Below are 25,190 nucleotides of genomic sequence, written 5' to 3'. Positions count from 1 at the left end.
TAGATCACAATTTTATGTTCCAAAGGTTTTCCTAAATCAAATGTATGATCAATTCCCTAAGCCATTCTAACAGATTAAATTTTAATTACTAAGACTTCAGAGGATTCATCACAAAAAAGATTTAACTGACCAACTAGTACTTTGATATAATTCATGAGCAAGTATAAGTGCTTTTTAAAAAGCAATCAGGATAGTATTCTAGGCCTCTAAGTAGCTCCAACTACTTTGCAACAGTGGGTATAAAAAGTAGAAAGTTAAAAATCAGCAAATGGAAGATCAAAGTTTATTTACTACCTGCATACAAAAACATATTGCACATCAAACAACCAAAATAAAAATAAAAAAAAGAAAAACGGGAGGGGAAAAAATAAGAAAAGATATTCTACTGAAGACTAACATGTAGTTTATACAGAATAAACCTTCTGGAAAATGATCTTTTCAGTAGTTCAGGTTATGTCTGAATGGACATGACTAATTCACCTTAGTGTTTTAACTAAAGCTATGTTTGATTTTTAAATACTGTACACTTTAATAAATAAACCAAACAAAGCCTCAATATAGAACAGTCACTGCCAATATCACCCAGTGTCCCTGCAGATGAGAGTTTAACAAATGTATTCCAGTGGTCTGCAGATTTTCCTCTACATACAGCATTTTAAAAACACATCAAAACAGACCAGTTTCCAGACTAAACTAATGAAGAAATTACAATTCAGTGCAAAATATCTTAGACTGCATTTCAACTCTAGTTTTCCTCAGGGTGAAGTGGTTGCATATTAAAAATGTAACAAAAGCAGCTAATGCTTTCATAAAGAATATTATGTCAGGGATCCCACCCACCCACCTCCCCCCATTTCTGCCATATTTTGAAAACAAAATAACATTTCCTATAGCCAGCAACTTTTTTTAATGTTACATATACTATTCTCAAGGCACATCTGATGATATATTTTATAACACAGTAGGTGTCAAAGTATGTTTAACATATGATTTCTTCAGGATCCCTCCCCTTTCTGAATTCCAAATGGAGGAACTGAAAGTGCGATGTAAAGACTGGCGATCCATATTCTATCTTTGGCAAGCTGTACAAGCACTATTGTAAAATGTAATGTAAAAGAACTGTAAACTAGGAACTTCTTCAGTTTATGAAACACCATTCAGGACTGCTGCTTCTTGAGTGTTTTCTTCTTTTAAGGTATTAATCTTTTCTTCTCCTGGAGTACGCTGTAGCTTAGAAATTTCATCGCCAGAAGCACTAGTTGGGCCATTTATTGCCTTTTCTGAAGGACCATGCTCTTCAATCACATCTTTTGCCTGCCAAAGGGAGACAACTTTTTCAACTTCTTTATAAATAAAATCTATAGCTGAGGAGGAAAATAGCTACATAAACAATAATTAGCTAATACATAATTTTAGTTTGATACAATGGATCAAATAATTCAAATATTCTTTAAGTTCAAAACAAATACCAATATACTCTACCTCTCTGGGTATTTCAACTCTTTGTTTTTAGTACCTAGAGGTACCTAGATTACTGAATATGTAATATGTACTTGATATTACTGAAAAGCTGTACCTAATTTTATTTTAACCAGTTGAAAGCTCACAATGTAAAAGATATAGTTAATACCCTAGGTAAAGCAAATAATCGCCTACTTTACTCACCTTTTTAAAAACTCAGTTACATATAAATCCTTTAAAGCATTAAAAGAATTGAAACTTAAACATCTAGATCCATCACTGAGAAGAGATATGTAACCTATTGCTCCCCAAATTAAGCAATAGTCTTTATGACCAATATCTTTGGGCAGACTGAGCTTTACAAATGCTATTTAGAGTTCTAATGGAAAAGTATTTCAAGCTCAAGCATGCATTCTATCCTCAGTTACCTGGGGCCAACAACAAACTCAACAGTAGTCTTTTAACTAAAATAGTATTTGTTTAGTTTGGGGGAACAAGCGATTATACAGAAAGTTAAGTAAAAATAGTGCTAAACCATACGAGGGGGGGAGAGGGGGCGGGGAAAGCAACAAAACCTACAGTTTAAATTCTCCTTACCATTTCTTTCTTGTTTTTAGCCAAAGTTTCCCTTGGGAGGTTTCTTTGTCTGCTCTGGGACTCAGCTCTAGAAATATAATCTGCAACTGTGACTGTTGAAGATGAGAAAAAAATTACAGGTGTTGAAAAATATGTTTAAAGTTTATTTATGGATAAAGAGTAATTTTACTTTTAAAATAAACTAATGGTGGGTTACCCAATTTCAAGTTTTTCTTAAGCTGGGTAACACCTCCAACCAAAAACAGCTTGAAAAATGTGCCTGCAACTTAGCAATAACAATAAAAAGTTTTAAGCTGGAGATCGAGGAAGCCTAGACTAATGTCCTCTTTCACAGGAATCCAGCCATTTGCTTCCAGTTGAGTCTACGGCTGTGGCATAAGTTTGATACAGAAATCCACAACCAAGAATAGAAAAGCAGTATTCTGAGCCCAGACAGTATTTTTTTTTTTTTTTTGGGGGGGGGGGGGGTGGAGGGGGGAGGAAATGGGGCAAGTTTGGTATAAATCATGGGGTGGTATATTTTGAAAATTTCATCAAAGATGTAAAAAGTTACTCAAATATTAGCGCTCTCATTTTTTAAAAAAAACACAAGAAATCCAAATGTGGTATTTTATGGTTCCTTTTAAACATTCCACACTAGAAACCATTCTGAGTGATCGACAATAAAAAACTACAAAGCAAACTAAAGATGACAGAAAGCCATCCTAAAAATGTAAACACTGATCATAGTGAGAGAAAGGCCACCATAAATTTACTAACCACTCCCTCCTCACTTTGCCAATCTTTCAATCTTTTGAGGGACTGAGTTCTGTATGTGTGTTTGCAAGTAGTTGGACGGCAGCAGTGATCTAGGGAAAAGATTAATCTGACCTCACGTCCTACTTACTGCCAACCCAAAGCCACAATTGACCTCTTGTCTACAGGTACTCGGGCTAGTCCAACTTTATGTCTCAATCCTCTCTCTCTGAAGGCTTGCAACTTAGAATTCACATACTTGAAGAAATAACAAAATAATCATTATCTTTCTTTGGAAGAATTATTTTCTATCATAAACTGGTGAAGAAAAATCCCTGATTATGTGAAATATAGTATATTTTAAATTATGGGAGCAAATTAATTACATAAAGAATGAAAAGTAAATGTCTAATTAGTCACTAGTTAGGAGGAGAATTGGTTCATCGGGTTCAAATTTTATGAAAATAAATCATTTTGATGTAATATAAAACTGCATTTTATTTACAATTCATTTTTTCTTAATCATAAATTGACATGCTAATACTTTTATAAGATCCAAGAACTGTCTAAAAGTATTAGATAAATTTTTTAAAAGCTCAAAGAAACAACGTAATTCAGAATACATATCATTTATTAGAAATATCATAAAGATGTTTCTTGTCTAAAAGTGCTTCTTCCAAATTAGAAGAAACTCAGTGTACTCATTTTGGAGCTTTAAAAATAATTTAAATTCACTGTTAATGAATTATAAATACATTTAACAATGGTTTCCAAAATTGGGGAGAGTGATACTATCAAATACATTTCATTGTTATGTCTACGTACCTGGTGATAAAACCATTTTAGGAATTATTCTAATTTGGGAAGCACATTAATAATTAATATCTATTATGTTTCTATAATTCAGTCCTCAGTGACACTTGAAGAACTCATCAACTTGGAAACCCTGACAATTATGTATAGACATAGAATAATATACTTTAATATAGTTTATCGATTAAATTAAGAGGCACTTAGTTGGAAAGTTAAAAACTTACCAGTGCCCTTTCTTTCCCATAAGGGAAGGTAAAACCAAAACAAATTCTGCCAATTAAAAAAACAAACAAAACCCCTATCTATAGCCAGTCTTTAAAATACAAGCCACTTAGAAGTTCAATACAGATTAATACTTAGTTAAAATATCTAGGAAAAAACAAAACAAAAACAGGCAATTTGTGCAACTTAATTTGGACTCTAGAATTTCCTCTTAGAGGTCCAAGTTAATCAACTGAACACCACTGTATTGTTACATTCTTAGTAAAGAATATTCAGTTTAATTAACATTAAGGACAAGAAATTTAAGCAAATGGGAACAAATTAAATAATTGTGTATTTAAAAGAACGTTGATATTCTTTAGATAGAGGCTGCCTTCCTAGAACTGCTGCAGGGGCATTGAGAAAATGTGTGCTTGTTCTATCTTATTTTGAGTTCTGGGTTTATTTGTTTTTTTGTGTGTTTTTTCAGGGGGTTATGAGGAGAGAGTAGGGCAGGAATAGGCTAGGGAAAGCAAAAAATCCTAAAGATGAAAAGCAGTTTTCCAAAAGAACAGAGTGAAATAAGAATAAATGCAATATGGAACACAAATTATTAAAAATTCCAAATTTCAATTAATACCATGCAGAAATCTCTGCCTCTTCGTTAACAAAACCACTACATTCTTTTTATGCCCATTGACTTAGTAATAAGTCACCATCCATTTAGTTAATAAATTACATTGTAATTTATCCTACTATAAGCTCCCATACTGATAGCTTGAATTTTCTTATAAAGTATGGCCAGATACTATATTCACTGCTGTGCCAGCCTAAAAAATATGAAATACGATCTCTTGATCTAAAACATATCTCTAACACTAAAGGCAGGAAGTAAAGATGAAATGGGAAAACAATTATTTTCTGGAATCTTTCTATCTTTGGCAATATTTAATTCCTTTTAAATTTACAAATATCTTTAAAGCATAAGTTTTTTTTCAAGAATAGAAACTAATAGCCATATGGGTTTTTTCAAATATCTCTATAATCACTTAACTTAAAATACATAAGATAATGGTATTTATATTTCTTATTTGGGGAAAACACATGAAAGAATTTGTTCTGGAAAGAATGCAAAATTTATTAGTTTAAAAGGGGTTTATTTGTGAATATACATGTGATTCTCTTACACAGGAAATGGAATTATGTTCAAAATAATATAGACACAACCAACAAGTTTTCTTTGAAGTTACTAAAACATGACTACTTAAAAATTAACATTCTAAAGCTAATAAGTAAGTACTATTAATTTGAATAGTTAGTAGGCATAGGGAAAAACATCACACTACAATAAACAAAAACATAACATGCATTCCTCTTATTAGGAAAAAGACATTTTCAAGTATTTTTCTCATTTACACTTTTTTAAAAAATGTGGGTATTATAAAATTCCCACAAAAATGAGGTGCAAATGCAGATAAGAGTAAGCAGGCACCATGCAAAAGCTCTCCAGTTTTGCCAATCAATCTCAATCACAATCTAACAACATAGTCCCCTGGGATGGCAGGCCACAACTCAAGTGTGAAGAATCTGCCAAGTGGACAGAATAATGGCCTTCTCAACAGTATTTCCATGAAAAAAATTGAGTCATATTAGTTCAATTAGACATGTTACTAAACATTTATAGTGTCAAGGAAGAATGCATTTTCTTAAGAGTAGTAGTCTTATTAGTTGAGTAAACAATTTATGCAATGCACATCTTGAATATATATGCACACATGTGTATATGTAAGTATAATATATTTAGAAAGCAGACACATGACATTTTTTTTCATGCTTATGACCTGCTGTTGTCAACAGGTCCACTCAAGTTACCTGGCTGTCTATCTTCTGCCTGACCCCTGAAACGACGCCTGCGGCTACGATTGCGTCGCTGGGGTTTTTTTTCACTATCATCTGTAATTGCAAAATTTACCATGAACTATTCTGATAAAAACAAAACAAGACAAAAACTTTGTTCCTTCAAAGATTCAAGGAAAGGGAAAGAGAAACTTTCAGTTAAATAGGGAAGACAAAACACATAAATTACTGATAGGAAAATAACTTGTAGTTTTAAGCATTCCAAATAGATTTACAAAATGGAATTATTATCTGGAAATTAATAGGGTTTTAACTCTTAAACTTTCAGACTTAATTTTTAAAATGCCATCATTCAGGGAAATCAAACTTTTCCTCTCCAATACAGTTTATTTATTAACCAAAGTTAATGACAGTTTAGCCCTTTGCAAATTAACGCCTACTCAATATACACATTTTTATTAGTGTCATTTATAGTAATGTTTAAAGAGGTAAGCTGAAAGCCCAATTGTGGTTTAGGTACAATAAGAGTATTAAGTGCCTTGCAGTTTGTATATTTGTGTTATGCAATGACATCAAAGGGCACTTTAATAAACCCTCTCAGTTTCAAATAATTTGACTATATAAATCTGGAAACTGGATATTTAAGACAGATACAAAGCTATCTATTTTGAAACAAGCACTAAAAAATCCAATTTTCAAACTGCATATTTTTGGGATTTTGTTTTTTTTATGTGAAAAAAGAATAATACATTAACAGTATTATACAATATGTATCTTTTCCCTAAGTGCTTACATACCTAGCCCATTTTCATTAACTGAAGCTGTATCAGATTCAGTCATTCCATCCATCAGAACAGCATCTTCATCAGTCCTTCGTCTACGAGACCGCCTACGACGGTTAGTACTGTGATGAGATTCGCTGGCATCAGTATCTGCAGTCTGATCTGATTCTGTATTATCAAGTAAGCTGTATGGATTGCTGTCTGGATCTTTGAGCACTATATGCATGTCAGAGGCAAGAAATATTCGTTTAGGAGAGCTGCAGTTAATAGGAATGTTTTGATCTATATTAAGCTATATTAATTAATAATTAAGAAACTTAAATTTCCCCCCAATAAAAATATATTCTGTCTTCAAATATTTTCTTTATCACTACTTTACCTGGTGAGTACTAAAGATAAAAAAAAAAAAACTTGAAATGGCAATGAAAAATTAAAGCAAAAGATGAGCAGATACCTCAGCTTCCTACTGTTTCATTTTGACTTGTTTTGAAAATGTTAGGATATATATATAGCACATAATACATGCTATTTCTGACATTCACATTCCAAGCTAAACCTGACCAGAGGTTAGAAAAATAAAAATAAATGAGAAATATTCAGCTAATATGAATTAATTTGTAGAAAGTGTTTTTGTCATCTTTATGAGTTTGAGGTGACTGTTGCTTCTTTTTGCTAATATTAATGGACTATTTCCAAATAATACTCAACACCTGCACTCCACAACTTACCAGAAATCTGTTAACTATAAACTGAAGCAATCAAAACAAGTCTACACAAACACAAAGAAAAAAAAAACGAAAAAAGTTGAAATTCTAACTGGTTGTAGCAAAATGTGGAAATGAGTGTTGACTAGTACTCCCATCTCTACAAACACAAAGTAAAGGTGGGATAAGGTGGGGTGAGGGTGGGAAAAGTAAAGTTTTAAGACATAATTTGAAAGAAAAAAATACCCATCTTACCTATGTGCATTTATTGCCTCCACCAATCAAATTATAGAAGAAATTCACCTAATCACGACTTTTCATTTCTAAGTTTCCTTTGGTAACAGCTAGCAAGCTAGCATCTTTGCAAAAGACACTAAGTTTATCCATTAATCATAAACACTAAGTACATTTATTTTGCAATTCAGCATATTATAATATAAACCTTGGTAATAGTGAACAATGTACTAAAATATAAAGATCATTTATTTGAAAGCCTATAAAGTAAATTTTAGGTATTAAAGAGCTTCACTGAAACTAGAGAGTATCTTTCAAAAAGTCCCTAAATTTTGTGATTTGTTCCAGTTTTTTCTAACTTATAAGCACATCTGGTATATATTAAATATATATATAATGTATAACATTAAAAATACTATATAAACTTTCATAGGGCTTTATATAACATTAAGAGTGGTTTTCTTAAAGTGGTTTACAATACATTATGGTTATTTCCCTGATATAATCTAGTCCAAGTATCCCTGACAATTCTCCCACCAGCCCTATTATGCTAAGCAAAAACATTCTGGCAACTCTACAACTCCACTGAAGTTACAGCATTGAAAATCTTCAAAAAACATGAGTAAAAAGTTGCTTGCACACCTCAAATCTCAGTCTTCTGAACATTTCTCTTTACAACTCAATTCCTCAAACAGTAAAATAATTAAAAAAATATTTTAAATTGACAACGTAATTTTTTCCTGTTCCCAAAGTAGTACATAATGTAGCAAAAAATGCTTTTCAGTTACTTTTCAATATTAAGTACACAAAGAAATTTAGATCTTTCTGACCGTAAGAATTCTCTAGGTCTTTCTGGTCAACAAATACATAACACTCAAAAGTTCTAGAGGGGAAAAAAAAAAAAAAAAACCCTCTTAATTACATAAGCCCCTCAAAATTGAAGGGATAAACATCTGACCATTTTTCTGACCCAAATATTCTAGTTAACCTTCAATGATAAAACACTCTAAGGGCTTTTCCTTATACTGTTATGTTGTATTATCTTCCTCAGTGAGTAGCAAGAGAAACTTCCAAAAATCAGTGGCCCCAGAAAACAAGCTAATTTGTATAAAGTCACAATATTTACAAAGAAAGGATGCTGACATAGTATATAAAAGACTACCAGAACTGATGGAGGATTTGCCACCACGTGGTCCACCACGACCTCGACCCCCTGAGACACTCCGGCCTCTTCCTCCTGGGCGTCTCCTACTGTCACGTTGATGTCGGCTCTCTCGATCGTCTTCTCCTGCCAATGACCAATCACTCAGCTCATCCTTACGCTCAGATTCTGTTTCAGAGGGGTTAGACAGCTCAGAGTTTGTACCTTCGGAAAGAAGAAAACATAAGCCAATTTTTTTATAGGAATGAAAGAAAAATTTAAAAATTCCTGCAAATCATTGTTTAAATAACTGCTATTTGGCTATTCAGTGTTCAAAAACACTAAATCAAACACTGATTTCAAAATACTAATAATATCTACTCTTCAGAAGTTAAAACCTGAATTGTTTTGCAGCCAATAGAATATTAAAGAAAACAGATAAAACATTACATACACAAATATAAAAATGCACTAAATGGGAAAATAATTTTAAAATTTTGCCCATTTTTATGTTTAATATCAAATTAGTAAATATAACTGCTACCCAATATCTAAAAGCAACTTCAATTATATTTAGAAAAGTAGTTATATAGTGCATTTTACCATTTTTTTTACATTTTAATATCTCTGAAATTAGGATGTTTCTGATAACGGTCTTTTTTTGAACTGGGCATGTATTTTTAGTGGCTGTATATAAAATAGCTGTTTTATGAGCAAGTGTCTTAAATTAGAATACAGTATTTAAAATTACTGAACAAATTTTAAGAGGATTATTCTGAGAAAAGACTTCAAACCAACAACAGAATTAAAGACATGATCCATGAGATAAAAATTCAACCTGACTTTAAAAGTTTAGACCATTTCTTTCAAATGACCTATTTTAATAATGATGCTTTAAAAATTTATATTTTTAAAGATTTTACAAATCTTTTATTTGTAACTTTTTGTCTTCTTCACGTGCTAAACAGTTTTACTTTATTGGAATTTGTTTTTCATGTTTCAATATAGGGTTAACTAAAAATTAAAAGAAATGAGGATATGAAAGGGAAGGGAAAATTAATCTTTCAACTCTACAACAAATAAAAAATAGTACAAATTTAACATAACTGGTAACACGACATGACATGAAATTTGGATGTGTAATCTGCACACTGCAAATACTCTATAGAAGCCTTACAATATCACTATTATATTTATGTAACCCAATCACTATCACACTCATTTCTACTTCTATTCTTAGGTAGTTCTGGGATGTCTTTTCCACCTTTTCCTTTTATCATATAACTAAACATTTTTTTCAAAGCCCAGTTCAATTTATAGGTTGAGACCACTGTGAATGAAAACAGAACTCTCTTTTTCTTAGAAGAATGTACACCTGTCATGCAGTGTTGCTGAATGTTGTTTTCTATTTTTAACCCCTTTTGGATCTACTTCTCACTTGGGCTATGATAAATGTAAAGGGTGTAGAGCTCTGTCTCATACCTTTAACTGCTCCCAGATGCCTACCAATGAACATAATCATTTTGTTGTTGAGTAAATTCGCTGCATGATTTTAAAATTCCTTTGCTAAAACTCCCAAATAAGAGTGTTTCCATGCTAAACTAAAAATTCCCTACATTTAAATGCCATTTGATGATAAAAGCAAATGTCATTTGATGATAAAAGCAAAACACAAGAGCTCTTCAGATACAAAAGTTAGAAGGAACTTTTATAGTATAGGAAATAAAATGTGAAGTTTAACAAATGAAGGAGCCTACCAACTTCCTTTCTCCTTGAATCTCCCAAATACTTATCATTTCATGAATAGTGAAGAATGTATTAGAACTTCTGAACTTACACATTTTTTAAAAAAGCTTTAAAATTCATAAAACTGATTCAATTTTTAATGACTCTTAACAAATTAAAAGATCTGTTTTAAACACAATTTTAAATCAGATTTTCCCCTTTCTAAATCTTCTAAAGTCACCCCTAAAGATGATTCACATCCCTTTCAATGATTGGTATGCTAAACTTAATAGTTAAAGTATATTTTATCAAATCCACATGCCACTCATTCATCCTAAGACATACTTTTGTGTGTCATTCAACAAATATTGCCAATAAAAGTTGTAAGTCATCATCCATTATAAAACACATACCAACTTCAGGGATGTTATAGAGAAAATGTTTCTTATACAGTTTGTATGTATTATCTCCTTAAAAAAAATCCTTCTGATATCAAGTGAACAAGATCTATAACCAAATTCAAATGATTTTATTTCTCTCAAGCCCATTTAAGTTCCATGGTTATTTTAAAAAAGACAATGTTACTCAGAGGTAAGAGTGCCATCTACTGAACAATTGGCAGAGCTTTCTTCAGTCCCAATGATATTCCTCTACCTTTCTCAGGTAAATTTATTATCTACTCTCAACAAAAGCCTTTTGCAAAACAAAATGATCTCTCTTCTATAATTTCACTTGACTTCCCACAGAGGCTTATAATCCTCATCATCAAAAAAGTCACATGTGATTTATTAATAGTAGTAATTTGTACACTTCTGAAATCATTCAGTATATACTTAATTTCTGCTTTTCTTTTGTATTAAATGTTTTCAGGAATATAATTGTTCACAATTCTCAGCCCTTCACGTGCTAAACAGTTTTACTTTATTGGAATTTGTTTTTCATGTTTCAATATAGGGTTAACTAAAAATTAAAAGAAATGAGGATATGAAAGGGAAGGGAAAATTAATCTTTCAACTCTACAACAAATAAAAAATAGTACAAATTTAACATAACTGGTAACATGACATGACATGAAATTTGGATGTGTAATCTGCACACTGTAAGCTTTTATATATTCTTACTTTCCCTAAATGCCTTTTACTTTAGGGATAAAAGCAGTTAGAATTAGCATAGGGGAGTAGAGAAGAAGAAAAGAGAAAGGAAAGAATGAAGGAAAAAAAATAACCAGGTCACTGCTAAGATCCAAGTCCAAATGTAGAAAATTGGAAAACTCCACAAAGCTGATGAAGAATAAGTGAGAATTTAGGATAAGAGATTACTGACCACCACAATCCATTGGCCCCTTGCTATATGGGTTAGGCCCTATCCTCAGTAAAATAAATATATTTTACAAAAATGTTAATTAGGTTCTAATTTTTAAAGCCCTCACTTTAGTGAAATGCTGTATTTCATAAAATAGTTCCAGAGATATTAATATTCAAAACTGCTGAATGAGCCAATAAAATATATTTTAAAAGCTAGTATATATTTGTTATATGCAATCTTGGCACAGTGTTTAGCATATTTCTCCTTTCCCCAGAGAGTAAGCAAAAATGATTCCTAGTAGTATAACCAGCATTATTAGGCTTTTATTGGAAAATGCATATAACTGCATAGGGGAAATTTTTGGAAAACAAGTTTCATATCTACTTAATAATAAATATGATCATGATCTATCAACTTAACAAAAACATGTTTTATTTGATTACACAGCTGTAATTGCATGCCTTTTATTGTCATTAATATAAAGTGTACCATCACTATTACTAAGATGTATACTTCAGAACTATCTACTGCCCTCAAAGGCAAAATAAGGTAAAGAACTAACTAAATAATATTAAGCAAAATGTATTTGAGCACCTAAACTAGAACTAGTTAAAAAATAAAAAAAAAAGTATTTTTTACCATAACCGGAGGTGTAATTAGGGCCCCGACGACCTCTGCCTCTTCCACTATAAGACCTAGAACCTTGTACAGAAGAGACGGTACTTTCATCAGTGGCATATCCTTTCTCTTTTTCAGGCCCTCTGGTGGAAGAAGGTCTGAAACCCATACCAATCTGTCGTAGCTGTTCATCAATCTGTAGGCGTTCCATTCTTAGTTGTTCTACTTCCTATAATAAAACAATAAAGGGTAAATCTTTTATTTGTAACTTTTTATCTTCTTCAAGTATAAAGCTAGAGCTATACTCCCTATCAATGAAAGAAGCATCATGGGCCTTTGGTCAAGTATAGTTGTGTTCCTAGTGAACACAACCTGCAAGGCCATTTGCTGTTTCAATTCACCAAACATTTACTGATGCCCAATATGTGTGCAAGTCATGCCAAGTGCTACAGGCATGCAATCTAAAAAAAGACCAGGACTTTCCTCTTTCAAGGCGATGTTTAACAAGCATTAAAATAACCCATTTTTATTAAACAGCTAATAATTATACAATATTACCAGAATTAGCTCTGAATGAGTTAAAACTCTGCTAAATGAGGTTCAGGTAGCATCAATGAGAGGTACCATTAACCTACTTTCCTATCAAAATAATGACACCTGAGTTGTAACCTAAATGAACTAGTAGGCTTGGTAATTCAGAAATTGAGGTCATTACAGGATGTGAAGGTATGGTATCTAAACAAACCTCTTGGCTTTATAAAAGTTAGTAGAATATGAAAGGTAAAACAGGAGTTTAGAATGCCAGACTGAATTGAGACTTATATAAAGATAAGCTTTTAAAAGAATGGAATGAGGTTATCATTTCAAAATACTAAAACAGCAGCAATGATATGACAAAAAGAAAAACGTACTAACTAGACAGAGCAGTTGAGGATATAACTATACTCTAAAATACTATACTCATAGCAGGAATAAAAGAGGAATAGTAAAATAATAAATACAACTTTTAATAGTTTATGTGGCATTTCTTTTCTAAAGTCCTTGCTCTATTTATAAACTCAAACAGACTACATTATAAACAATGGTTAAGAATTATCAAATGGCATCTGATTCAGATAATACCAGTTACAAAGAAGCCTATCTTCACTGCTGATTCTGTGTCTTGTTTGCATGTAAAAGATCAAGTAAAAACAATATAGTTCCAGTACAGAATGTGTAGGTACATTAAGTGATAACAGTAAGGAAAGAAATGTAAAAGTTCAGAGGGAAAGAGAAACAATATGCATGAGGCAAATCATTTTATTATGGCAAAATATGTTTCATTTATAAATTCTCATAAAAACAGGACATAACTGAACCTAAATTAAAAATACATAAACATCTAAAATTTACAACAAACATCAAATTAATTAAACTTAATGTGGAGAGCAACAATGATATAAATGTGAATAGTATACAAACCTTTAGATAAGCAATATGATACTCTAAAAGAACTTGCACATTTCCGATGCTTTCTTTTGTGCCAACAAATACAAATGGAACCATCCCCTGTAAGAAAACAACGTCCTCAAGCATTTAATATTTTAACAAAATTCTAACCTAAATTTGACATACCAATATATAAATTCTGAAAACTTTCCTAAAACATATAGCAATTTATATCTATTAAACATCAAGATTTAAAAATATACCGCTAAAAATATCAATGTTATTTGAAATACTGAGATTTTCAAAAATTTGTTATACTTGCACCACAACTTAGCATTTAAAAAATTAGTTTTTAAATATCAAGGTTTCTTGGTCCATCCCCATCCTGTTTATTTATTAATAATAGCCATTCTGACAGGTGAGAGATGCTATCTCATTGTGGTTTTAATTTTGCATTACTCTGGTAATTAGTGATACTGAGCATCTTCAGATAACAAAATCTTCGAAGTCTGTGTTAGAGGGTATGCTTCCCAACTGTTAATATAAATATCACCAACAGAAGATAAATATTTACACAAAGTAAAATAAGGAATTATTGGTAAAGGCTTATACTTTGTCACAGGTTTAAAAGCAAGTCAAAAGATTAACATAGACCTGGTTTACCTTGATGAATTTTAAAGGAGGAAGGTTTTTAAAAAGTAGAAGAGAATTAAGATAACTGATCATTTTTTTTCTTTAAAGAAATACATTTCTAGCCCTAGCTGGTTTGGCTTAGTGGATGGAGCATCAGCCTGCAGAATGAAGGGTCCCAGGTTCAATTCCAGTCATAGGCACATGCCTGGGTTGCAGTCTCAATCCCCAGTAGGGGGCATGCAGGAAGCATCTGATCAATAATTCTCTCTCATCACTTATGTCTCTATTTCTCCCTCTCCTTTCCTCTCTGAAATCAATAAAAATATATTTTTAAAAAAATGCACTTCTAGTATACTATTGAGTAAGGAGAATGACTATAGCCTAAATAAAGTGATCCAATGGGCTTCAGTGTCTCCTCCCCTTTTCTTGATTTTATAGAATAGTTCCTTATGGAACTAAGTGTATCTTAAGAACTTTTGATTCTGTATAAGATTACACTATGGTTTATTTTCAAAATGACTTAACAATTTAAGTGGTGATTTATTTATTTATTTTTAACCCTCACCCAAGGACATTTTCTCCATTGATTTCTAGAAAGAGTGGAAGGGATGGAGGAGAGGGAGAAAGATGGGAGGGAGGGAAGAGGAAGAGAAACATCCATTTCAGAGGACACATGGATTGGCTGCCTCCCACACAAACCCCTACCAGGACTGGGGAACTCTCAATCTTCTTTTAATAACAACATTGATTTTTACAAAGAGGAAGGGAGAGAGATAGAAACATTGATGAGAAAGATTGATCAGCTGGCCTCCTGCACAACTCGCACTGAGGTTCAAGCCAGCAACCAAGGAACATGCCCCTGACCAAAATCGAACCCAGGACCATTCAGTTGATGGGCCAACACTCTATCCACTGAGCAAATCTCGCAAAACTGGTTAGGCGGAAACTCTTAATCTTAAAAAAAAAAAAAAAAAAAAAAAAATCTTAATGAACTGGTTTAAAATATCAAGTGCCTAATCTATAAAATTCATTGTGATAGGAGAAAAATGAAGGAAAAAAAAAAAAAGAGGGAGAGAATTCAGATTTGATTTCTTGACTTCAAGGAGTTTATTATCTGGCTTAAAGATATAAGATAAACCAGAATATATAGAAGAAAATCATTACTTACCCTAATGTACCAACAATAATTACTACGAAAACAAAGGTCATCTCAGACCAGAGATGAGTCATCAACTTTGGAGAAAGCAAGTTATAAACACTCTCCAAGGGATTTAGATGGCTTGCATTGTGGAATGGTGGCCCAAAATCAACTATTAACAACCTTCAGATTCGCTTTAACATGAAATGTTTAGGAAATTAAAAAAATTCTTTAAAGTATTATAGATTTTCAGCTTCTCTTAAAAAATATCAGAAGCTCTAGCAACACAATGCAGCATTCCCACACGTCAATCAAATTAAAACTGAGCAGCAAGTTTCTTTTACAGAAAGTTATTTGGTGCCCTCCCATCCATATCTTGTAAATCAACCCACTTAATCATTTACATGATTTTCTTGGTTTCTGTAAGCATTTAAATTTAACCTAGCACAGAAATGGAACAATTGACCAATACTACAAACTGAAAAGTATTGAAGGAGAACCTAGAATTTTATATTTGAAGAGAACTTATAACAAGATGGTAAATATTAAAAAGCAATTGGGATAAATCAAGTAAGGGAAGGTGAGATATTAGTATCAAGCCAAGAAATTTATACGTGAGTTGTTTAATAGCCTTTGCCAGTAAACATTTTGATCTTCTGACTAATTTTAAATAGTGGTCAAATACCAATAGATCTCCATTATCTTATATATTAAGCATAAAGAAGGAAAATGCCCACAATAGTATGACACTTAATTTTATTCCTTATCTCAACGGCATTTTAAAGTCATGAAAAAATGGTGGGAAGGGAAAGAGGGTTTACTTAAGAATAAGTTATTTGTGATTAATAGCAATTTTCAAAACAGTGCAAATTGAAATCAATCTGAGCTACAAGTACTCATGTGTATAACTAGAGGCTCAATGCACAAAATTTGTGCATGGATAGGGTCTGTAGGCCTGGCTGGCGATCAGGTTCTCTACCTCTTCCTTTGCTCACTACCTGTGTACCACTGCACAGTTACTCCCCTCCCTGCCTCCTCCTTCCCATGCCACCAGCATGCCACCACCGCAGTTCCCCTCTGCCTCCCCACCTCCTCCTTCCTTCACCACCCATGTGCCGCCACTGCATGGCTCCCCCTCCCCTCCTTTCCTCTCTCCCTTACCGCCCTACCACCACTTCTGGTCGCCCACCATGTTCCATGCCACCCCATCATAGTGAGTGATTGAACTCCCGTTCTCCCAAATTCCCGAGGGCACTTTATTTTATATGTATTCATTTGTTTTTCCTCATTCATTTTCTTCCACATTCTAACTAATTAAAATGAATAAGCCTTGGCTTATTCTAAACCGGAGAGGTCAGAAATGGAGGAAAGCAAACTACTGGATATAGAGTTCAAAACCAGGGTTATAAGGTTACTGAAGAATCTTGTAGAAACATCTGAGAAATTTAGTGAGACCCTCAAAGATATGAAAAAGAACTAATCAGAAATTAAGCATACACTGAGTGAAATAAAGAATAATATAGAGATCCAACAGCAGAGTAGAGGATCCCACGAATCAAATCAAAGATTTGAAAGACAATGAAGCAAAAAAAAACACCCAATGGAAAAGAAAAAAAGAGAGTAAAAAAATATGAAGACAGTACAAGGGGCCACTGGGATAACTTCAAGCTTACCAACATCCGAATTATGGGGGTGCCAGAAGAAGAGAACAAGGTATTAAAAACCTATTTGAAGAAATAATGACAGAAAACTTCCCCTACCTGGTGAAAGAAATAGATTTACAAGTCCAGGAAGACCAGAGAACCCAAACAAGAGGAATCCAAAGAGAACCACACCAAGACACATCATAATTAAAATGCCAAGGGAAAAAGACAGACAGAGAATACTAAAAGCAGCAAGAGAAAAAGTTACCTACAAGTGAGTACCCATACGATGTCAGCTGATTAGCCAACAGAAACTATGCAGGCTGAAGGGAGGAGCAAGAAATATTCAAAGTGATGAATAGCAAGAACCTACAACCAAGACTACTTTACCCAGCCAAGCTACTATTTAGAATTAAAGGTCAGATAAAGAGTTTCACAGATAAGAAAAAGCTAAAGGAGTTCATCACCACCAAAACAGTATTATTTGAAATGCTTAAAGGTATTCTTTAAGAGGAGAAGGAGGAGGAAGAAAAAGATAAAAATTATGGAAAAAAGTGACAACAAATACATATCAACAAGTGAATCTAAAAATTAAGTGAATAAAAAATCTGATGAACAAAATAAACTGGTGAATATAATAGGATCAGGAACATAGAAAATGAGTGGACTGACAATTCTCTGGAGAAAAGGGGTGCAGGAAAAGATTGGACAAAAAAATTATACCTATGGACGAGGACAGTGGGGTGGGGGAAGTTTAAAGGTTATGGGGTGGGGTGGGAACCAGGTGGAGGGGAGCTATGGGGGGGAAAAAGAGGAACAACTGTAATAATCTGAAAAAGAAAGATTTTTAAAAAAGTGAAAAAAGAAAAAATGAATAAAGGAAGTGACCATCTCTGATAGGCATTGTTAAATCCAACATCCTTAATGTGAAGCTATTTACTTAAGCTAAATATCTACAGCTTTTTGTTTTAGGAGACTAATTCTATCCAATAGGCTAACAAACTCTCCAAACAGTTACCTATTGTGCAAAACTGAAGAAGTTATGTATGAGTGTATTGCTGGAAGATAAGTAGGAAAGTCCTTGCCTTATATTCAAACATACAAAGTTTAAGTCAACTATACAGTATTGACTGAAGCCACAAAATGAGATCCTAAAAGTATATATATGAAAACAAAGAACCGCATTGGTAGACAAAATATCAATATGTGAGAAGTAGGACTGAAAAGAAATTCCAGAAAGTTCATATCAAAATAGCAACAGAAAACCTTCAAGATTTCAATTAAGAGTCAGTGCTTTCAGATTCTATAAAAATGCTAGGGAGAGTGCTGTCAAGAATTCCTTCATAAAAGACTATTGTTTGTTTAGTATCGAATTGAACAGCTTTACATTCTAAGTACAAAAAGGGACTGTTAAAATGATCAAATTGAAGAGTTTTATTAAAAAACTAGTAGCCCATCACACAGTATCATACGCAGTAGGCCGCTTCCATGGGAACCGGCGGAAACTGCAGTGTGCCACTAAGAGCCGAGCCGCTTCCGCAGGAGGCGGGCCTGCCTGCGGAGGCTGCGGGCCAGGGACCCTGTCCCCCAGAGGCCCTCCATGGCTGGGGCTTCGCCAAAGCAAATGTCCCTCCCCGGCCGCTCTGTGCCTGCTGCCCAGAGGCCCTTCTTCGCCGCAGGGACGAAACAAGCAAGCAATCCGTAAGGCCACTCATGCTGCCCCCTCTCAGACAGTCCCCCCAGGGAACTCCGGTAAGGATGAGGGGTTTGGGCGCTGTCATCTTGTGGCTATGAGTGCCACCATCTTTGTGACAGTTAATTTGAATATTACCCTTTTATTAGATAGGATTGGAGTTTTACTCAAGTACTGTGAAACCAACCAAGGAACCCAGGGCCCATGATAAAAGTAGACTTCCAAGTATGCAAAAGAAGTATTATAGGGAACAGAACTTTCTTAACCTGTTAACCGAGCGGGACGTATAAATACGTCAAACGTAAACAATATTGGGAACGGGTAGGACGTATGAATACGTCCTGAAAATATATGTTGCGCCCTGAGAGGGACGGTATATATTTTTTGTAATCTTTATAATTGTTTGTAAAATTTATAATTTTTTAATTCGATGTTTCCATTTTTTTGTTGTTATTCTTTTTTTTTTTTTTTTGTAATTTTGCATTTTCCTTTATGCTTTATATATAAATAAACGAAAATATATATATATATATATAATTTATTTTAATTAAGAATAAATAAAAATAATAATAATATGAAATTATGTCCTCTGGGCGTGACGTACTGACACGTCCTAGTGAAAGAGTACGTGCCCATTACAGGTTGCGTAATTAAAAAGGAAACTCCCCGGTTAACAGGTTAAAAAAGAAAAGTCCATTGCACTAGAGTGTAAGTAGCTCACCAGATATAATTTCATAAAACAATTTACAAAATACAAAATATTAAGTCAGCTAAGAATATGAAAAAATAAACAAAACACACACACACACACACACACACACACACACACACAAAGCAGGCCAAATAAATTACATTTTTAAATACTCACATCTTCTCTAGGTAGTTTATTTTCATTGTCTCCTTCAATTCTCACCCGAACCACACCAGATTTGTCCACTATTTCTTGAATAACTTTGCCATTTTTCCCAATTACTTTTCCTTTAATAAGAGAAAACAAATATAATGGTAAGTTAAAAACCAATACTGCTATCCTTTCCAAATAATTTATAACTTGCTATCAAATTAAAAAAAAAACAAGCGATGCTCTATCTTTGTAGTCTCATTAACTCACCGCCTAAAGACTACTGAGAAGTTTTACTGTTGGTCTGAAATTTCCTTCTCTCCAGCAGGCTATCATTAACTGGGTTGACAACGCTGATCATATGGAAAACATTCTCAAAGTCTAAATAAACTTTTAAGATGTTCTATACATCATTTTTATATTGTTAAAATATCAAGGCCAACCCATTTCTTGAGGCAATTTCTTATACAGAGGCAAAAAAAAAAACCTTATCTTATCATTAATCAGATCTATTTATGTTTATGGTATATCATATATAATTATTCAAAGAATTAAATTCAATCTTGATTTTATTTTCAAGTTTCTATTTTTTAAAAAGATACCTGTGACTTGAAGACATACCTTTTAAAATATTCCCTTTGTAAAAATTAAATGTTAACATTTAACAAGTATAACATTTTATACCATTAAGTTTTTAAAAAGTACTCCATAGCTTTAAAAATACATACAACATATGTATGGTATGCTGTTTTCCTAAAATGAAATACTATAAATTACATAATATCCAAATTATTTACCTTCTCTACTCTTGACCTCTAAGTCTGTCAAACAGCAGTACCCAATAATTAAAGTACCCAATAATTAAAGGACAACCTAAAAAAAGAAGCATGAAGATTTCTCCTCCCCTTAGAAACTTATTAGTTACAACATACATTCACATAAATTAACTCACCAATACTGCATACTGTTACCTTGGAACAGTGTATTTAGGTAACCTTCTCTATATGAAACGATGTATATATTATAAAATTCACAGCAACATCTTATTTGTTATTAAGTCAGTCCATGTTATTTAAGTCCAAATCCCAAATTTTTAAATTGATAACTCAGCAATCTATTTCCACAATTAAATTTGGTTGAAAGGGGTGAAAATAAAAATTTTCCTACTGTATGCTTGATAGTACAGTTTTCACTGAAGAATAAGGGAACAATGGTAACAGTAAGCCAGTCAATACAGCAAAGCCACTATTACAGGATTTTCTGTCCCTATTCTCAAGCCTCCTTCCCCATTAATAGCCCTAAATTTAAAAGCAACAGTGATTAAATAGGAAAAAAAAATAAGGTCAGGGAAGTCACATGTCTTCTCTTAGCTCTAGCAGCAGCATATAAAAGCAACCTTCATTTTTAGCACAGTGAAGCTCAAGCAGCAACTCCATCCTTGACCCTGCTAAAAATAAGCAAATATCTTTTCGAAATAACAAAAGTCAGGATGATATATCATAACCCTCCCACTCCAATCTTAGTGCCCCTTTCTTCTTGTGAACTATATCAGTGGTGAGTGAACATCCATCACCCTTCTGGGGTCCATAGCAAGGACCTACCTGCAAGTTTTATTTAGTCCCATCAGAGACCGTCAAAATTTTAACTGATCATTTCCAGAGTTTAAATTCCAAAGCATACTGATAAACTGAAGCAGACCTGTAGTATAAATTGAGTACTGAGCAAAAATGCTTAAGGGACAGAGTAGAGAAGTGATTAAGAAAGGCTTCTAGGAGGATAAAGATTTTGACGTTTTCAAATCGATGTTCACATAGTATTTTTTCTTTTGATTTGGAAGGGGTGGGAATGGTCAAGTTCTAGAACTCTTGGGAACCTGAATGTGTAAAGGAATCCTCTCTGGAACTTACCCACCAAGTAGTCCTCATTCCCTTTTACTCCTCAGTCCTCTTTTCCTCTTTCACTTGGACTAAGAATGTATTACTTTTCAAAAGTCTGCTTCACCCATAAAACATTTTGGAGGAAAATGTAGTATTATTATACACAATAACCAATTGAAATCTTTATACTTCTTCTGAAAATTTCACCAACGTACAATAGTTGTTGCTAAGGTATATTTCCTAAAGAGTACACAAATAACCCAAATCAAAGCCAACCAAGACAGGTAGAGGAAAAAGAGACATGACAGGCACAGACATTGTTGCACAAAATAAAGAATCAGAAAGCTACAAATATATCCAATTTCCTCACTTCCAAAATATCTGGACTTTTTACTCAAAATTAACACTACCACGAACTCTTTAAGATCAAGGCTATTATAGAATTGTTGAATTGGAAAAGAACCCCGATTCTCTCTCTAGTACATACCTCAAATCATTTTTTACAACTGAAGAAACCTAAGTTAAATTACACTCTGTAAAGCAGCAAACCAATGTTAGTACTGATAGAAGTCAATAACTGAGAATTTAAACAAAATGGGAATCATTTTCAAAAGCAGCTTTCTTGTCTACAGTGATTTCATTTGACAATAAACACTTTGTATCACAATGTTTATTAAAATTATTCTACAGAGGACAGTAATTTCCAAGAACAGATAAAATAAAGCTTGCTTAATTGGCAGCATGTCATAACTACCCAAATGTTTAGGCAAAATTGAAAAGCTTTTTATATAATAGCTGAGTATCAAAATACAAATTCTTTTGTTGCATGTAGACTCTTATACCAGAATATTCTAGTTATCATAGGCCAGAAAAGCATTTTTATGTAGTGGGAGTTTTTTTTATAATTTTTCTCCCAGAGTTTTTTATAGAATTTGACAAATAAAACACTGATAGCAAAAAAAGACAAACAAAAAACACACAAAAAAATGTTTAAAGGCTAAATAGGCCTAATTATAAAATGGAACCTAAAGGGCTCTATCTATTTCAACAAGGTAAAAAATCAGGTGATGAAAATTCATCTCTCCTAGTAAATTAATAAATTTCACTACCTTATGGTAATGTTTACTTTTATATTAAACTTTTAGGATAATCCATGAGTATTTAACATGACAAAAGCTTTCCAATTTGTCTCAATTAGCATTTAAAAGGACAGACAGCACGGATCTACAGGATATTAATAACAAAGCTATTCAACAACTCACTGCAAGTTATAATGCTCACTTAACTCCAGCTTCAAAATTTGTCACAACTTATAACCATGGGCACAATAGTTTTCATTAATGGCATCAAACACTTAACAGTGAAATCTATCATATCATTATCACCATCCTTCTCTCTTGCTCATATACCTTTACAAAAATCAATCATTATCTATTCAGGGTCTACCATGTATAAGTTTTACTATTTACTACTACATTGTCAATTCACTCTTACTTTCTCTTTTGCACTAAATAAACAAAAAAATTTATCATACATTTTCAAAAGTACTTACAATTTTGATAAACACGAATAATAAAAAGATATCAAGTGAATAAAAATAGTAAGAAAGAGCCCAAGGTTTAATTGGCTTAAGAAAAATTGTAATGGCAAAGTGTTATAAAAGCCATGGGTCTTATTAGGGGGTTACCCTGTACGGAAGAAGATATCCTTACTTTTTATCATAACGAATACAAGTCACATACAATGTTATCACTGAAATAATGAAAGTAAGTATGGTTATCAAAATACTTAACTATAAGTAAAATATCAGACAAGACTAATTTTCAATTAGTTCACTATAATTAAATAACATTTAACTTCTTTAACATGTAGAAGAAATACCTACCAACAAGATTTCTAGGAACCTGAATAAAATCCTCCACAAATTCCAAGAAACCTCTAGCCTTTTTTACAGCATCAGCACTCTGGGAGTGTAGGGAGAGAGAGATAAACATGAAATAAATGCCAGAGTCCAAACAAAAATAAGAGAAATTAGCAAAATCTGAATTATGACATTCTAGTAACAAGCTCAGCCTACTAGAGTGACCTTTCAAGTCAAATAATTCATTAAGTACCTTTTTTTTAAATGCAGTAATTAAGAGAGTAGGGGGAAAATACTATTAGAACAAAAACATGTTAGTCATCTCTAAGGTCCCTTTTAAGCTTCTGAGAAAATTAGCAAGAAATTAACTTACTTATGTTTGCAAAATTTAAACCCCAAAAATGTATTTATTATATCCATTTTCCCATGCTGAATATCTCCAGGGGAATATTAAAAATAAATTGTTCACTTTGTCTATAATATCTGCTTTTTTCTTTCCTTCTCAAAATAATTTACTAAGCTGCTTTTGCAGAGATGCATTAGAAAAAAGTACCTATCAGTAACATTATTACATTCCTAATTTCTCTTGGGTATAATTTTAAAAGACTGAAGAGAGGGGGGTTCCCTAAAGGAATTCACAGTTCTCAATAACAGTTAACTTCCACTTTTACTGTTTGTTCTTTAATAACCATAGATCAATTGTATTGTGTACTCATGTAATATATCACATACAATAACCATTTAAAAAATGTATTTAATCCTCGTAAATTATAAAATAAGCACTATTATACTTCTCATTTACAATGAAGAAAATTATACATGGAGATTAAGTAACCTTCTCCAAGCCCACTCAAAGGGGTAAACATAGAATTCTAATTCAGCCACTATGACTCCAAAGCCTTTCATCTTAATTACTCTGTTATAATGCCAATGTCTAAAGGCTTCAGGAATAAAAATCAGGTCTCTAGTCAGATCTATGAAAAACTAAGACTTGAAATTATCACCCCAAAAAACATCTTATCCATATATTTTAATGTGAAACATGGTCTCAATAACTTGAATTTATTTATTTCTCAGATTTTCCTATCCACACAAATTTCATTTTTAGTTACAAAATATTACCTAAATTCAAGTTCTACCAAAGCTGTTTTATGATGTTATTTATAACTGCCAGTGCCCCACACATAGTAAGCATGCAAGAAATATTTGAATAAATTATTTGTAATGCACAGAAAACAGTTAAACCCAGAAGCAGATGGTTAAGAAACTTCTGAAAATAGTACATATTACTCAAAAATCTTTCGTTGCTCCATATAATGCAATGTCACCTTCAATACACACACATATATGTATGATTATTAGACTGACTGATTTTGAAGTGTTTTCACTGGGAAGCTAAAATTCCAAATAAATGTGATCAATGTTTTAGCAAAGTTATCCTAGGTAAGGGACAGAAAACAGCTTACCTCTCCATAGATTCTAAATGTTCCAGTATCTTCATCTAGTTCAATAGCTGTAACTCCAGGAACCTTCCTAGCTTGCTGTATGTTACTACCATGTGTTCCTATTGCCAGGCCCATCAAATCCTCTCTCACAACGAATTCCTCATGAAAAGCTGCTGCAAGTTGTTTTGTGCACTAGTAAAAAAAGTAATTAGAATTTTTTATAAAAGATAAAAAATACAAATGGTTTTCTGTAAAACCACGTTCACAGCATTATTCACAAGACTGGAACTGGAAACAAACTAAATATGCAGATTAATAGATGGATGAATAAAATGTGACATTCATACAATGCAAATTATTCAGTCTTAAAAAGAGAATGCTGACATGCTACAATGTGGATAAATATCAAAGGCACTGTGCTTAGTGAAATCAACAAGTCACAAAAAGACTAATGCTGT

The 25,190-nt window shown here is 32.8% G+C and overlaps 1 protein-coding gene across 10 annotated transcripts in view; it reads right to left on the bottom strand.

Annotated features, from left to right (window-relative positions):
- Positions 1–266: 266 nt before the first annotated feature.
- The window catches only part of FXR1 (FMR1 autosomal homolog 1), a 68,918-nt gene continuing 43,994 nt past the window's right edge, over positions 267–25,190 (bottom strand). Inside the window, exons 8-18 of one of the 10 annotated variants that reach the window (XM_084875578.1) lie at positions 24,754–24,924; positions 23,312–23,390; positions 19,577–19,686; positions 13,635–13,721; positions 12,345–12,402; positions 12,195–12,257; positions 8,547–8,672; positions 6,462–6,662; positions 5,680–5,760; positions 2,059–2,150; positions 267–1,314 (exon numbers count right to left, since the gene is read on the bottom strand). In XM_084875578.1, coding sequence (XP_084731704.1) covers positions 1,144–1,314; positions 2,059–2,150; positions 5,680–5,760; positions 6,462–6,662; positions 8,547–8,672; positions 12,195–12,257; positions 12,345–12,402; positions 13,635–13,721; positions 19,577–19,686; positions 23,312–23,390; positions 24,754–24,924 — 1,239 coding nt within the window. In that variant the 3' untranslated portion in view covers positions 267–1,143. Of the gene's footprint in view, positions 1,315–2,058; positions 2,151–5,679; positions 5,761–6,461; positions 6,663–8,546; positions 8,751–12,194; positions 12,403–13,634; positions 13,722–19,576; positions 19,687–23,311; positions 23,391–24,753; positions 24,925–25,190 lie in introns of all 10 variants that reach the window. The other 9 variants (XM_084875576.1, XM_084875574.1, XM_084875572.1 and 6 more) reach the window with 9 other exon arrangements.

The sequence above is a fragment of the Pipistrellus hanaki genome (assembly GCF_964339955.1).
Source record: "Pipistrellus hanaki genome assembly, chromosome: 2".
NCBI lineage: Eukaryota > Metazoa > Chordata > Mammalia > Chiroptera > Vespertilionidae > Pipistrellus > Pipistrellus hanaki.
This window is presented reverse-complemented; position numbering and strand designations above follow the sequence as displayed.